General features: G+C 44.4%; 1 protein-coding gene across 5 annotated transcripts in view; it reads left to right on the plus strand.

Annotated features, from left to right (window-relative positions):
• Nucleotides 1-16,707, plus strand: part of ANKRD26 (ankyrin repeat domain containing 26) — a 95,998-nt gene that overhangs the window by 75,702 nt on the left and 3,589 nt on the right. For all 5 annotated transcript variants that reach the window (XM_056573834.1, XM_056573836.1, XM_056573835.1 and 2 more), the window contains 2 exons: nucleotides 2,862-3,152; nucleotides 4,852-5,087. In XM_056573834.1, the coding sequence (XP_056429809.1) occupies nucleotides 2,862-3,152; nucleotides 4,852-5,087 (527 nt within the window). The remainder of the gene's footprint in view (nucleotides 1-2,861; nucleotides 3,153-4,851; nucleotides 5,088-16,707) is intronic.

Here is a 16,707-nt window from a genome sequence, read left to right on the forward strand (position 1 = left end):
GCACTTTGGTTGTGCTGCTTCCCTGGATTTGTGTATCGTCTTGCATATAGTGATCTTGTGCAGCTGTTTCACCATAGAAGCCTGTTTCACAGGCACTTCCAGTGGCAGTTTCCTATCTGTAGTCAGTGATGGAACAGATTGTTACAGACCTTACACTTCAATACTCAGCAATACAGCTGTATGAGTTTGTATAATATGCAGCTTTGAGGCTAAGCTGAGCCATTCAGGGTTCAGTTAAATATATATTCAGGATTTAAATAGCCAAAAACATAGACATTTTGCTCCTTTTAAGAAGCCTCAGAATTAATAAGCCAATTAAGTGTGAGAGGAGCTATGATTGGATGAGGCTGGACACACCCCCCTCAGCACTCCAGGCTGCACTTTCTGTGTTTGGACCTCTGTCCTAAGTCTGTGTATAAGATGGGGGAAAATGTGCTCTTGAGCTTTTTTGTGCACAAATAAAACATAGAAAACTTCATTTTTTTTAACCAAAGTATATTAGAAATATTTTTTATTTACCATAAGGAGTGCAATAGCAAAAATTTATTTTAATGAGAGTTACCCTTTAAGTAAGCCTCAGGTATGCATTTGTTCAAGGGTTAATGCAGCCTGACACTGATTCTCACTTGTTTATCTACACAGCCAAGAACAAATGTATGCTTACTAGTTCACACAGCCAGGGACATTACTATGCTAACCCATCACACACATATACACCTAATATGCTTTATGTGTGGCTTTTGTTTAATCTATTTCAGAAACATACAACATACACAGCCTGTAAGAGTGATATTACACAGGCAGACCCACAATACATGTGCCAATCTAGTAGGTTAGAACTCATTTACGGAACCTACTTCATGGCTCCATCATTGTGAAGGTAGGGTCGCACAAATGATCACTAGGTCGGGAATATAAGTATATATCAGGCTTAAAAGGGTATTCTGGCCTTAGACATCTGAAAAGATGTCTGATCGTGGGGGTCCCGCTGCTGGGACCCCCTGCGATTTTGATGCAGCTCCCGGTATTCTGTGCCAGACGCTGCTCCTGAGACTGATGTCACACCACACCCACTCCATTCATGTCTATGGGACGGGCGTGATGGCTGTCTCACACCCCCTCCCATAGACATGAATGAATAGGGTGTGGCGTGACATCATGAAGGGGTGTGGTGTGGTTTGACGACACGTCTCAGTCTCCGTCTCGGGAGCCTCCCCTGGAACAGAATGCCGGGAGCTGCACCAAGATCGCAGGGGGTCCCAGCGTCAGGATCCTTGTGATCAGACATCTTATCCCCTATCCTTTGGATAGGGGATAGGAAAAAAAGGAGGAGCGGACACATCTTTTCCTACAGCAACTTATTAAGCATGGATTTTCAATGCCTCCATACACTTACTTCACGGAGGGGAACCAAAGTCAGTCCTGCGTCCCTCCGACTTTTGTTCCTCCGATTTCTTGATCCCGATTTTTCAACTGTGGATCTGCCTGGAGGTTCGGCTCCCTTTTTAACATGGATCAGCAGGGAATCGATGTTTACAAAGGTGAGTACATTTATTACATGAATATAATTCAATACATCCGACGCGTTGCGGAGTTGCCTCCTTCCTCAGGGAATGACACAACAAAAGACCATCCTCCTATTTCTACTCCAAACGAACGAATGACATATAAAAATAACATATAGAACAATATAAATTTAAATTCTTTAACTCACATTATACCCGTTCTAACATTTCATTAAAACCTTTTGGCGTTAAAGTATCAAATTTAAAAATATAAAAACTTTCTCTCTTGCATAGTGTAGAAAATCACCTTAAACTTTTTTTCAATCTGTTCTATTGGGAAAACGGACAAAAGATCCGGGTCTGCATTGTGGGCTACAGAAAAATGTCGGGACACACTGTTTTGGATACCTGTGTCTGATATTGAATCTATGTGAGGTAATTCTAGTCCTTCTTAGCAGGACTGACTTTGGCTCCCCTTGGTGAAGTAAGTGTATGGAGGCATTGAAAATCCATGCTTAATAATAAGTTGCTGTAGGAATAGGTGTGTCCGCTCCTCGTTTTTTTTTCTTTTTTTTTTTTCCCCCCCTAGCCTTGATCCAATTCGGCTGGAGAGGGATCTCTCCACCAGAAGAGAGTGTAGTGGCAACCGTGAAGTTGAAAATATTTCAAGACGCCTGTTATAATTGTGAGGGGTCTTTTTTCGGCCACTCACAGAGTGTAAGTGTGACATCCCGTTTTTTTTCTCCTAAATTTCTGTGCTATATTGAAAGTGAACCAGCAACCGCTCCGTATTTCTTCACATCATTGGATAGGGGATAAGGATGTCTAAGGATGGAATACCCCTTTAATAGATGCAATCAGCTGATGAACGAGCATTTGTTCATTTATGTACCTATTGCAGGGCCTACTACAGATTGTTTGGCCAATAATCACCCCATGTAATAGGGTCCTAAGTCTCACCAAGGTTGTCTCCACAACATTCAGCATCATCTTCCAATCTTTCTCCTTGCTGCCATCTTCAGCTACTATGGCATAACATTCCTGCACTCCACACATTGACATCAACTTCCCCAGTACCCATGACATCTCCCCCTTCCCCTGCAGCACCACTTTGCTTGCTCCCCCCAACAACACTATTTCTCACCATCACGGCACAACTCAAGCAGACATTTAACTCTCCTCTCCTGTGGAATCCTTGTCCCTCTGCTGACATACTTTCTCTTCCTGCTATCAGCAGCTAAAACCAAGTAGATCTGATAGCACCTGTTGAAATGGTGTCCAGAAAGAAACATAAAGATCATTATGAAGTTTTCTGCTTGTCTGACCATTTTCTTACAAATTTCCTGAACATCACAGATTGAAGAACTGTCTTTACAAATGGAAAAGGAATCCCGTAAATATGTGGAATTAGAATCTACTAACCGTGACCTGCAAGAAGAGGTGTCTACAAACAAGAAATTATACAGGAATATTGAAAAATTGGAAAGAGGCAAAAGACAACTAGAGGAAGAATTGTCTGAACTTAAAAGATGTATTGACTCGAGCAAGAAGAGTCAAAGTTACCTAGACATGTATAAAAAGGAAGTAGATGAGAGAGGCAGACAAGAATTACGACAACAACTGGAGGAGGTCAATCTATTTCTGCAGGTATGAACTTGTTTGCTACTTGTGTATCATATTCTTATATATTTTAGACATTCAGTGTGGTATTTGGAACCCGTAATAGCACATTTACATTGTGTAGAAGTATATGATACGTCACCTTATTGTATTTGTGTTAAAGGGTCCCTTCCTTAGATTAGGCCATCGACATATGACAGGATTGTGAAGAGTTGGACCACCTCTGGTTGATCAGATGTTTATATGTCCCCTGGGTCTCCATAAAGCTCCACATGCCCTTCATTATTTACCAGATACAGTCCCATATATTTTGCAGCAGATGTGCCTGATAATATAGGTCAGTCCCTTTTACTTGAATCTGACAAAAAGTCCAACACTTATTGACAGCTGGGCTTCGGCTGTAGTGGCTACTAGCAGAGAAGTCCCTGAACACTGTAGTTTAAACACTTACTTACCACTGTCAAAAATCAGAGACACCATAGCTGTTATTAACTGAGAAAAGAATTACCATGGGTATCAGAAGTGAAGGCCAGTTATTGGCACATGAGCATTCGTAGGAATTGGCCCATATAAAAGCGCCAGTGATCAGCCGAGGAACGAAAATTTTTTGTCTGTCAGCTGATCGCATCTGTTCTGCAGTCTTTTAAATTATTTTTATTGGCTGCATATCACACTGTTTAAACAGAGGATGTGTCACTAACAGTAATGTAATTAAAGGGCCACACAATCAATCCAGCTCTCAATTGATTGAGGGCTGTGTTCACACACTGCGGCTAATTAGCCAACAACCCACAATTGCGGCATTTGTGGCAAAAGCGCATTTGTTAATCAGCTACGGTAACGCTAAAGGCTTATTAAGCAAGCCCTAATAATCAAGATTAGCACTCAAGATCAGTAGTCATGCAGCCCTCGGCCTATGTCCAATGGCCTTAAAAAAAATTGGCTTGTCAATGTAACACTGACAGGCAATAATGCTTAGAAATTCTGAAGCATTATCTAAGCAACAAATTTCCTACTAAAACCATCCTGCTTCACTACTAAATAAAATAAAAAAATACTGCTTTACCCCTAAATAAATCAATAAACCTTGTTTTTATTAAAATATTAAATGTATATATACGTCTGGGAAGGAACCAACACGGTGTTCAGGGCTCCAGGTCCAGGTGGGTGCTCTGCTGCTGGGGACAGGACTCAATGTCCCATGAACTTCACATCCAAAAAGGAGCGGCACTCCGAGGTAGCATAAAAACTACCATGGTTTATTCACCCATTGTGTTACATTGTATTTTAGATGTGTGTGTGTGTGTATATATAATCAATATAAAAAAAATGTAAAAAGGAAGTGGGGGGGCGGCATTGATGCCATAGGAACCATCAACTTGATATTTATACTGCATACTAAAAGGCATAAAATAAAAAATAGCAGATTTGAACTGCCCCCTGCTAGGCCATCCTACAAGAACAGGTCCAAATACAGCTTAGGTAACCACTGTGAAAAAGACAGCAGGCAGCACTTGGGGAAGGCCTCTCAGTGACTCTTCTTCTATCAGTGTTGGCACACATCATAGTGGTTTTGTACCTACTGTCCTAACTGGGCCTGTCTATCTTGCAGATGTTATATTAAATCTCATAAAAATGACACATTAAGACTTCTCAAATAGTTCACTACAGGTCATCTCCAGCCTTTTCAAAGTAGTTTTGAATAAGTATTATTTCTTCTTTGCAGGCACATGCAGCATCCCAAGACAAACTAGAACAAATGAGAGCTGAAAGTGATGCCTCTGTCAGAAGTCAGATGGAGCATAGAATTCAAGACTTAGAATCCGAGCTCCACAGGCTTAAGAATGCTCAACTAGAAAACATGAGCGACAAAGACTCCCACAAGCAGGAGCTGAACAGATTAAAGGAATTATACACAGAAGAAGAGAAGTCAAAAAAATCTTTGCAATCAAAACTAGAAAGGTAAGTGATCTTTGTAGACATGTAGTAGAACCAAGTATGAACTTTTGACTTCAAACTTTTTACCCCTTCCCCTTCCTGCACATAAACATACAGTATCTCCCATAATGAGTCCACCCCTTAAAATATTAACAAAAAATGTATTATATATTTTCATGTGACAACACTGAAAAAATGACACGATGTAAAGTAGTGAGTGCACAGCCTTTATAACAGTGTTTATTGCTGTTGTCCACCCAAAATAACTCAAGATATAGCCAATAGTGTCTAAACCTTGGCAACAAAAGTGTATACTCCCCTAAGTCGGAATGTCCGATGGGGGGAATTCATCTAGAGTAGTGTAGGTGAATGTCTTTTTACCCCATGAATTCATGTGGTGGAAACTGTGTACCTGCACCAGATTTATTACATGGTGTCGGCATGTGATAAATCTGGTGCTGATCACATTTCTTACTTCAGTACACCACTTTGTATGATAATTCCTTTGTGATGTTTTGTGCGACATTTTATTCCGTGCGACAAAATGTGCGACTTTTTAAAAATGCTGTCAACAGTCAGTTCTGTAAGCCAAGTCAGGGCTGTTGTAGATTTGCACCTAATTTAGCACAGTTGCGACAAAAGATGCGACAAAATGAAAAGTTGCATATGATGAATTCCTTACCACTGCATGATATTAACTGAAATAATGACTTGGTATGTTCCTTTTGAAAAACCTTCTAAAGCAAAAGTCGCAATGAAAAGTCTCAAAACAGCATCTGAGACAAACTGTGAGACAAATGTACACGACAAAACCAGGGTAAAACCAATAATAAATTCCCCCCAATGTCCTTAACCCCTTAAGGACCAGGCCATTTTACATCTTAGGACCAAAGCGTTTTTTGAACATCTGACCACTGTCACTTTAAACATTAATAACTCTGGAATGCTTTTAGTTATCATTCTGATTCCGAGATTGTTTGTTTGTTTTTTCGTGACATATTCTACTTTAACATGGTGGTAAATTTTTGTGGTAACTTGCATCCTTTCTTGGTGAAAAATCCCCAAATTTGATGAAAAAATTGAAAATTTAGCATTTTTCTAACTTTGAAGCTCTCTGCTTGTACAGAAAATGGATATTCCAAATAAATTATTTTTTTATTCACATTTCCAATATGTCTACTTAATGTTTGCATCATAAAATTGACGTGTTTTTACTTTTGGAAGACACCAGAGGGCTTCAAAGTTCAGCAGCAATTTTCCAATTTTTCACAAAATTTTCAAACTCACTATTTTTTCAGGGACCAGTTCAGGTTTGAAGTAGATTTGAAGGGTCTTATTAGAAATACCCCATAAAAGACCCCATTATAAAAACTGCACCCCCCAAAGTATTCAAAATGACATTCAGTCAGTGTTTTAACCCTTTAGGTGTTTCACAGGAATAGCAGCAAATTGAAGGAGAGAATTCACAATCTTCATTTTTTACAATTATTTTTTCAATTTCTCATGTTCATGTAGACCCAATTTTTGAATTTTTACAAGGGGTAAAAGGAGAAAATGTATACTTGTCTTTGTAGCCCAATTTCTCTTGAGTAAGCACATACCTCATATGTCTATGTAAAGTGTTCAGCGAGCGCAGTAGAGGGCTCAGAAGGGAAGGAGCGACAAGGGAATTTTGGAGAGTACGTTTTTCTGAAATGGTTTTTGGGGGTCCAGTTGCATTTAGGAAGCCCCTATGGTGCCAGAAAAGCAAAAAAAAAAAACACATGGCATACCATTTTGGAAACTATACCCCTTGAGGAACGTAACAAGGAATTAAGTGAGCCTTAATACCCCACAGGTGTTTAACGACTTTTGCATATGTAAAAAAAAAAAAATTTCACTAAAATGTGTGTTTCCCCCCCAAATTTCACATTTATGCAAGGGTTAATAGCAGAAAATAACCCCCAAAATTTGTAACCCCATCTCTTCTGAGTATGGAGGTACCCCATAAGTTGACCTGAAGTGCACTACGGGCGAACTACAATGCTCAGAAGAGAAGGAGTCATATTTGGCTTTTTGAGAGCAAATTTTGGTCGCATTTAGGAAGCCCCTATGGTGCCAGAACAGCAAAAAAAAAACACATGGCATACCATTTTGGAAACTAGACCCCTTGAGGAACGTAACAAGGCATAAAGTGAGCCTTAATACCCCACAGGGGTTTCACGACTTTTGCATATGTAAAAAAAAAAATTTGAAATTCACTAAAATGTGTGTTTCCCCCCAAATTTCACATTTTTGCAAGGGTTAATAGCAGAAAATTCCCCCCAAAATTTGTAACCCCATCTCTTCTGAGTATGGAAATACCCCATGTGTGGACGTCAAGTGCCCTGCGGTCGAACTACAATGCTCAGAAGAGGAGGAGCGCCATTGAGCTTTTGAAGAGTGAATTTTTTTGAATGGTAGTCAGGGGCCATGTGCATTTACCCCCCCCCGTGGTGCCTGAACAGTTGACCCCCCCACATGTGACCCCATTTTGGAAACTACTCGCAGAATTTAATAAGGGTGCAGTGAGTATTTACACCCCACTGGCATTTGACAGATCTTTGGTACAGTGGGCTGAGCAAATGAAAAATTAAATTTTTCATTTTCACGGACCACTGTTCCAAAAATCTGTCAGACACCTGTGGGGCGTATACGCTCACTGTACCCCTTATTACATTACGTGAGGGGTGTAGTTTCCAAAATGGGGTCACATGTTGGGGGGTCCATTGTTCTGGCACTATGGGGGCTTTGTAAACACACGTGGCCTTCAATTCCGGACACATTTTCTCTTCAAAATCCCAATGGCGCTCCCTCTCTTCTGAGCATTGTAGTTTGCCCGACGAGCACTTTACATCCACATTTGGGGTATTTTCTTACTCAGAAGAAATGGGGTTACAAATTTTGGGGGGCTTTTTTCCTATTTTCCCTTGTGAAAATTAAAAATTTAGGGTAACACCAGCATTTTAGTGAAAAAAAATAATTTTTTTCATTTTCCCATCCAACTTTAACGAAAATTTGTCAAACACCTGTGAGGGGTGTAGTTTCCAAAATGGGGTCACATGTCGGTATTTATTTTTTTTGCGTTTATGTCAGAACCGCTGTAAAATTAGCCACCCCTGTGCAAATCACCAATTTAGGCTTCAAATGTACATAGTGCACTCTCACTCTTCAGCCTTGTTATGCGCCCGCAGATCATTTTACGCCCACATCTGGGGTATTTCCGTACTCAGGAGAAATTGCGTTACAAATTTTGGGGGTCTTTTTTTCCTTTTACCTCTTGTGAAAATAAAAAGAAAAGGGCAACACCAGCATGTTAGTGTAAAAAAAAATTTTTTACACTAATAGGCTGGTGTAGACCCCAACTTTTCCTTTTTATAAGGGGTAAAAGGAGAAAAACCCTACGCCAGTGATTCCCAAACAGGGTGCCTCCAGCTGTTGCTAAGCTCCCAGCATGCCTGGACAGTCAGTGGCTGTCCAGAAATGCTGGGAGTTGTTTTGCAACAGCTGGAGGGTCCGTTTTGGAAACCCTGCCGTACAATACGTTTTTCATTTTTATTGGGGGGGGGGGGGGAGAGTGTAAGGGGGTGTATATGTAGTGTTTTACCCTTTATTATGTGTTAGTGTAGTGTAGTGTTTTTAGGGTACATTCGCACTGGCGGAGAATTACAGTGAGTTCCCTGCTAGGAGTTTGCGGTGCGGCAAAAAATTTGCTGCAGCTCATACTTGAAGCAGAAAACTTACTGTAAGCCTGCCTGTGTGAATGTACCTTGTACGTTCACATGGGGGGGCAAACCTCCAGCTGTTTCAAAACTACAACTCCCAGCATGTACTGACAGACCATGCAGGCTGGGAGTTGTACTTTTGCAACAGCTGGAGGCACACTGGTTGGAAAACCTTCAGTTAGGTTCTGTTATCTAACTCAATATTTTCCAACCAGTGTGCCTCCAGCTATTGCAAAACTACAACTCCCAGCATGTACTGATCACCGAATTGCATGCTGGGAGATGTAGTTATGCAACAGCTGGAGGGATCGCAACTACAACTCCCAGCATGCTGGGATTTGCAGTTTTGCAACATCTGGAGAGCTACAGTATAGAGACCACTGCAAACTGTGGCCCTCCAGATGCTGCAAAACTACAAATCCCAGCTTGCCAGGACAGCAAACAGTTGTGTGGGCATGCTAGGAGTTTAGTTTTGCAAGATCTGGAGGGCTATAGTTCAGAGACTACCATATAGTGGTCTCAAACTGTAGCCCTCCAGCTGTTGCAAAACTACAACTCGCAGCATGCCCAAACAGCTGTCTGGGCATGCTGGGAGTTGTAGTTTTGCAACATCTGGAGTGCTACAGTATAGAGACCAATATATAGTGGTCTCGGACTGCAGCCCTCCAGATGTTGCTAGGCAACTTACCGGCTTCCGCCGGATCCAGGGAGCCTGCTGCACGACATCGCCGCCAGCCAATCTCCGACGCCGATCGTCGCCCGCAGCCTCCGCAGATCGGTAAGTGGACTCCGGCGCCGGTCCTCTGTCGTTTCCCCATTCTGCCCCGCCTATTGTGGGAGGGCAGAATGGGGAAAACGAAAGTTAACCCCCCCCCCCCCCCCCCCCCCCCCGCCCACGTTCTCCTATTGGTGGTCGCGTCTAGACCACCAATAGGAGGGGTGGCACCCGTGCCACCTCACTCCTATCTCTTCAGGGGGATCCTGGGTGTCTTAGACACCCGCGATCCCCCTTATATTCCGGGTCACCATAGACCCGTAATGACCCGGAATCGCGCAAATCGCAAGTGCCTGGTCCTTAAGAGGTTAATGCCTTAAATGGGCACTGTCATTTTCAGCATTTCTTTATATACAGTAGATAATAATTTGTGTTTATTTGTAATATATATTGGTTAAAAGTATATTTTTGGGTGAAAAATGCTGTCTTGTCCCTGCAGCTAATGCCTGTGTGTTTCTGTGCAGATACAAAATACAGGAAGTGTGGGCCAGATAAGCAGGGCTCTGTGCAGGCTCCTGGATTATCAATCGACTTGCTATGTAATACGCCCCACCTCACACAGCATTAGTGCACAGAGACTTGCTTGTGTGTGGCATATGGTCTGAGCACTGACGGGCTGACACCTTTCACCGCCCCTTCAACCTCTACAGCAATGCTGGCAGCACTCATATATCTATTTCCTAAAGATAACCTCTTGATATGACGCTGACAAGACCTGTTATGAGTGGAACCTGTCCTGTTAAACCACCTTGGTGTGGCTCAGTTTCAGTGTCTTGGAAAACTTCTTATAGCCTAGGCCATCTTTATGTAGAGCAACAATTCTTTTTCTAAGAGAATTCTTTGCCATGAGGTGCCATGTCAAACTTACACTGACCAGTATTGGAGAGTGGGAGAATGATAGCACCAAATGTATGACCTCTAATGAGTCACATGACATCAGGGAGGGAAAATAGCTAACTGGACCCAATTTGGCCCTTTCTTGGTCTGCTCCATTGGGGGACACAAAGACCATGGGTATATCTTGCTGACACTAGGCATATAAAAAGAAGTCGGCCCCTCCTGGCAGGATATAACCCACCCACTGACTCTGAGCTAATCTGTTTTAGCTTAGTGTCAGTAGGAGGCAGACAAGGGTTTGGAGTTCTCCAGACCTGGTCTTTTTTATTTTTTTTCTTCTAGCGAGGGCCTGTAATTAGGTTCTTCTTTCCTTTACTTTTCTGGTTTTTAGGTGGGGATTCAGGAGCATGGTGTTCCCCAATATGCGGCTAAGGAGCATGGGGCATAGAGTATGCTCTGTTAAGCCCTTCCTCCCAACGGCCAGTGCTTGGGGTTGCACCTTGGGTCCGGTCCCCCTATCTTCCCTGCTCGTCCCGCTGTCTCAGCCTGATATGATTCAGGTGACCATAGCTGGCTGAAGACATCTAAATGAGTATGGCTGCATGCAGGGTGAGTGCATTCCTCTACCCCCCCCCCCCTCCCTACATCTTTTCCTCATTTTCCCTATCCCTTTCTGGCCCGTTGTGGGACTCTTTCAGTCTTTAATGGGGCTGGGGATGGTGGTCTGGCAGGGCTCACTATCTGCACTGTCGGGGCTTGGGGATCGCAGAGCAGCTTCCCTCCCCTCCCCTTCTCACTCTCTGGCACTGCTTACTTCCTGGCCACAGCAGCCTGTGATTTTTCTCTCTTCTGTGCGAAGTTTCACTTCGCCGCTCACGACGTTCCCCCAAGGCTTTCAGCTCTCATGCTGAATTTGACACCTTGCTAGACGCGGCTTGTAAGCATCATACGAAACGGTTTCAAGGGACCAAGAAGATCCAAGATTGCCATTCTTCGGGTTCGGGAGATCTCGATCCTCCCTTACCTGGACGTTCTTTTGATCAAAGCTCCGTCTCGGTCTCAAAACTTGGAGAGCCTTCATTTCACTGTGCAAACTCTGTCTGCCTTCAGTTGGGTGATTAACCGGGAAAAGTCCCACCTTTCTCCCACTCAGTCCCTTTTCTTTCTGGGTATCCTTTTCGACACTGTGGCTTCCCGTGTTCGTCTTCCGCAGGACATGTGGCGCTCCCTGTCGGAGGGTGTCCGTCAACTAAGGCGCCCCTCTGCTGTTCCGATTCGCTTCTGCATGGAGGTGCTGGGCCGGATGGTGGTGGCCACAAAGGCGTTTCCTTTCGCCCAATTCCGCTGTCGCCCGCTCCAGCTGACCATCTTGGCCAGGTGGGACAAGTTGCCGTCCACTCTGGATTCTTCAACAGGTTCCCTGCTTTGTAGCAGTCACGCGACCCTCTGGCGGTGCACGTGCTTGTTATTCCATGGTCGTCCTTCAGTCTTCCCTACCTCTTTCCCCCTCTGCCCCTCCTGCCCAGAGTTCTGAGGAAACTCAAGGCGGAGGGCGTTCCCGCCATTCTGTTGGCTCCAGACAGGCCCAGACACGCGTGGTACACCGACGTAGTTCGACTGGTCGCATTCAATCTGCTCTCCCAGCGTCCTCTCTGCTACCCCAATTTACTGTCGCTGCATTTGACGGTGTGGCGGTTGAAACCGCAGTTCTGAGGGCTCGGGGGTTTTCTTCCCGGGGTGATTCACACCATGCTGCGGGCTCGTAAGCCTTCTTCCACTAGTATTTACTGCTGCACTTGGCAGGCCTATTTCAGGTGGTGTGAGGCTCAGCCGTCTCTCCTGTTATCTTTTCCTTTCAGCGCCTCCTTGCTTTCTTGCAATCCGGTCTGGATCAGCGTTTGGTGCTCAGCTCCCTTAACCGGGGGTTTTTCCGTTTTTGCATTTTTGTTTTTTGCTCCTTGCCTTTAAAAAATCATAACTCTTTCAATTTTGCACCTAAAAATCCATATGATGGCTTATTTTTTGCGCCACCAATTCTACTTTGTAATGACGTCAGTCATTTTGCCCAAAAATCTACGGTGAAACGGGAAAAAAAATCATTGTGCGACAAATTTTTTTTTTTTTAAAACGCTGTTTTGTAACTTTTGGGGGCTTACGTTTCTACGTAGTACATTTTTCGGTAAAAATGACACCTGATATTTATTCTGTAGGTCCATACGATTAAAATGATACCCTACTTATATAGGTTTGATTTTGTCGGACTTCTGGAAAAAATCATAACTACATGCAGGAAAATTAATACGTTTAAAATTGTCATCTTCTGACCCCTATAACTTTTTTATTTTTCCATGTATGGGGCGGTATGAGGGCCCATTTTGGGGCGGTATGAGGGAAGTTTTTAACGGTACCATTTTTGCATTGATAGGACTTATTGATCTTTTAATAAGTGAGGATTTTTAAATGATATAAAAAGTGACCAAAAATGCACAATTTTTTGGCGCGCACGCCATTGACCGAGCGGTTTAATTAATGATATATTTTTATAATTCGGACATTTCCGCACGCGGTGATACCATATATGTTTATTTTTATTTACACTGTTTTTTTTTTATTGGAAAAGGGGGGTGATTCAAACTTTTAATAGGGGAGGAGTTAAATGATCTTTATTCACTTTTTTTTTTCACTCATTTTTTGCAGTGTTATAGGTCCCATAGGGACCTATAACACTGCACACACTGATCTCCTATGCTGATCACTGGTTTCTCATAAGAAACCAGTGATCAACGATTCTGCCGCATGACTGCTCATGCCTGGATCTCAGGCACTGAGCAGTCATTCGGCGATCGGACAGCGAGGAGGCAGGAAGGGGCCCTCCCCCTGTCCTGTCAGCTGTTCGGGATGCCGCGATTAGCCGCGGCTATCCCGAACAGCCCGACTGAGCTAGCCGGGAACTTTCACTATGACGCCGGGCCCGGCGTCATAGTGAAGCCGGGACCCGCCTCTAATAGCGCGCAGCGCCGATCGCTATTAACCCTTTAGCCGCGCGCTCAGAGCTGAGCCGCGCGGCTAAAGGGTTAATAGCGCGCGGCGCCGCGATCGGCGCTGCGCGCTATTAGAGGCGGGTCCCGGCTTCACTATGACGCCGGGCCCGCCGTGATATGACACCTTCCTGCCGGGTGTGGCCCATGCTGCTCCGCCGTACCGGTCTCCCACCTCTCCTTGGGATCTCAACCTGGTGCTCGGTGCTTTGAAGGAAGCTCCATTTGAACCTCTTCGAATGCTTCCCTTTGCGTTCTTTCCTGGAAGGTCGCCTTCCTTTTCATCATTATCTCCATTAGGAGGGTCTCTGAGCTGGCGGCTCTCTTGTCGCTCTCCCTTCTTGGTCCTTCACCAGGACAAGGTTGTTTTTCGTCCTTCTTTCCCAAGGTGGTCTCCTTCTTTCACGTGAACGAGGAGATCATTCTTCCTTCCTTCTGTCCGGCTCCATCCAAAGCCAATGAGCATTCTCTCCATTGTCTGAATGTGGTTTGTGCTGTCCAGATCTATCTTTCCGTCACCTCCTCTTTCCAGGAGGGTGATGCTTTCTTTGTGATTCCGGAGGGTCGTCGCAAGGGTCTTCTGGCTTCCAAGTTGACCATTTTGTGGTAGATCCGTTCTGCCATCTCGGAATCCTGCCATCATAAGGGAAAGGTCCCACCCTTTCGGGTGACTGTGCATTCCACGCGTTCTGTTGGGGCTTCCTGGGCGCTCTGCAATAGGGCTTCGGCCTTGCAAGTCTGCAAGGCGGCCACTTGGTCGTCTTTGCACACCTCCAGATTCTACCAGGTACACACTTTTGCGTATGCTGACGCCGGTTTGGGTCGCAAGGTGTTGCAGGTGGCAGTGGCTCAGTCCTCTGCCTGATTCTGTTTTGGTTTATTTTCCCACCCCGGGGACTGCTCTGGTACGTCCCATGGTCTCTGTGTCCTCCAATGGAGCTGAACAAGAAAAGTAGATTTTTTATGCTTACTGTAGAATCTCTTTCTCGGAGGATCCATTGGGGGACACAGCACCCACCCCTTTGATTTGGTTACTAGGGTGTGGTTTTTCTGTCCGAGGGGTTGTGTTTGGTTCTTTTTTTTTGTCTGGTTCCCTCAGACACCTGCTGGGTTCCTTTTCTGTCAGGTCCCCTTCTACTGCTTTGGGACTAAACTGATTAGCTCAGAGTCAGTGGGCGGGGTATCTCCTGCCAGGAAGGGCCAACTTCTTTTTGTATGCCTAATGTTAGCCTCCTAGTGGCAGCAAGATATACTTATAGTCTCTGTGTCCCCCAATGGATCCTCCGAGAAAGAGATTTTATGGTAAGCATAAAAAAATCTACTTTTTTTTTAACTTAAGGGTGTACTTACTTTTGTTGCCAAGGTTTAGACATTATTGGCTATGTGTTGAGGGGACAGCAACATTAACCCCTTCAGTACACAGGGCATACGGGTACACCCTGACGTCCTGGTACTTAACGTACGCCCTGGACATTTCCCTTTACCGCCGCACACGGGGCAATGATCGGGATGGCTGCTGATATCAGCACCCCATTCCGGCATATCGCCTAGGGGGGTCCATTTCGGCATATCGCCTAGGGGGGTCCATATCGCCTAGGGGGGTCCTGTGCAGTGGTCTCCAAACTGTTTCCTTTCAGATGTTGCAAAACTAAAACTCTCAGCATGATCATACAGTCCAGGCATGCTGGGAGTTGTAGTTTTGCAACATCTTGAAGTGCACAGTTTGGAGACTACTATCAATACTGTAGCCCTCCAGATGTTGCAAAACTACAATTCAAAGCATGCCCAGACAGACAGGCATGCTTGGGCATGCCTGGCCAAACTACAATGCCCAGCATGCCTGGGCAGTCTGGGCATGCTTGGATTAGTTTTTTTAACATCTGGAGGGACACAGTTTGGAGCCCACGACACAGTGGTCTCCAAACTGTTCTCCTCCAGTTGTTGCATAACTAAAACTCCCAGCATGCCCTTCGGCTGTCCTGGCATGCTGGGAGTTGTAGTTATGCAACAGCTGGAGGCACCCTGGTTGGGAAACACTGTGTTTGGTAACAGACTACCGCAGTGTTTCCAAACCAGTGTACCTCCAGCTGTTTCAAAACTACAACTGACAGACCATGCATTCTGGGAGTTGTGGTTTTGCAACAGCTGGAGCTACGCTGGTGCGGAAACACTGCGGTAGTCTGTTACCTAACTCTCTGTTTTCCAACCAGTGTGCCTCCAGCTGTTGCATAACTACAACTCCCAGCATGCACGGTCTGTCAATGCATGTTGGGAGTTGTAGTTTTGCAACAGCTGAAGGTGTGTGTGTGTGTGTCCCCATGTGAATGTACAGGGTGCATTCACACAGGTGGGGGTTTACAGTGAGTTTGCCGCTTTAAGTTTGAGCTGTGGCAAATTTTCCACTGCAGCTCAAACTCCCAGCAGGAAACTCGCTGTAAACCCCCACCGTGTGAATGTACCCTAAAAACACTACATACACTACATTACACTTTTCTGCACAAAGTAAATAGTAAAACAAAACATATACACACCCTTACAGTGTTACACCCCCCCATAAAAATTAAAAACTTCTCATACGGCATTGTTTCCAAAACGGTGCCTCCAGCTGTTGCAAAATAACTTCCAGTATTGCCAGACAGCCATTGACTGTCCTGGCATGCTAGGAGTTTTGCAACAGCTGAAGGCACCCTGTTTGGGAAACACTGCCATATGAGATTTTTTTGGTATAGGAGGCAAGCACCATGCTTGCATCTATGCACCTATGAAAATCCCTAATTTAGGCCTCAAATGCACATGTCACTCTATCACACCAGAGCCCTGTCGTATTTCATGGCAACCGTTTAGGGCCACATATGGGGTATTTCCGTACTCGGGAGAAATTGCGCTACAAATTTTGGAGGACTTTTTCTCCTTTTACCCCTACAGTGAGCATTTACAACCCACAGGTGTCTGACAGATTTTTAGTTACTTTTAACTTCTTCTCAGAAGAAGAAAGTCTCAGTTAAAAGTCACTAAAGACTCTCTTTAATGTCAATGGGGACTAAATGCTGCCTCCTTTGAACTTAATTTCATGCTGCTGCACTCTGCTGATACCATCTGGTCTCCTGTCAAAGATGAAGAAAACTGGGAGTGAAGGGGTCCCTCTGTGCCTGCCAGATTTCAGCCAAACTTCTTCATCTTGCTGAAAGTCTTTTAAGTGTATCTACAAGGAACATTTTTCTATATGTATTTATTTTTTGTTTGTTGTTTTT

Source organism: Hyla sarda, chromosome 4 (assembly GCF_029499605.1).
Source record: "Hyla sarda isolate aHylSar1 chromosome 4, aHylSar1.hap1, whole genome shotgun sequence".
Lineage (NCBI taxonomy): Eukaryota > Metazoa > Chordata > Amphibia > Anura > Hylidae > Hyla > Hyla sarda.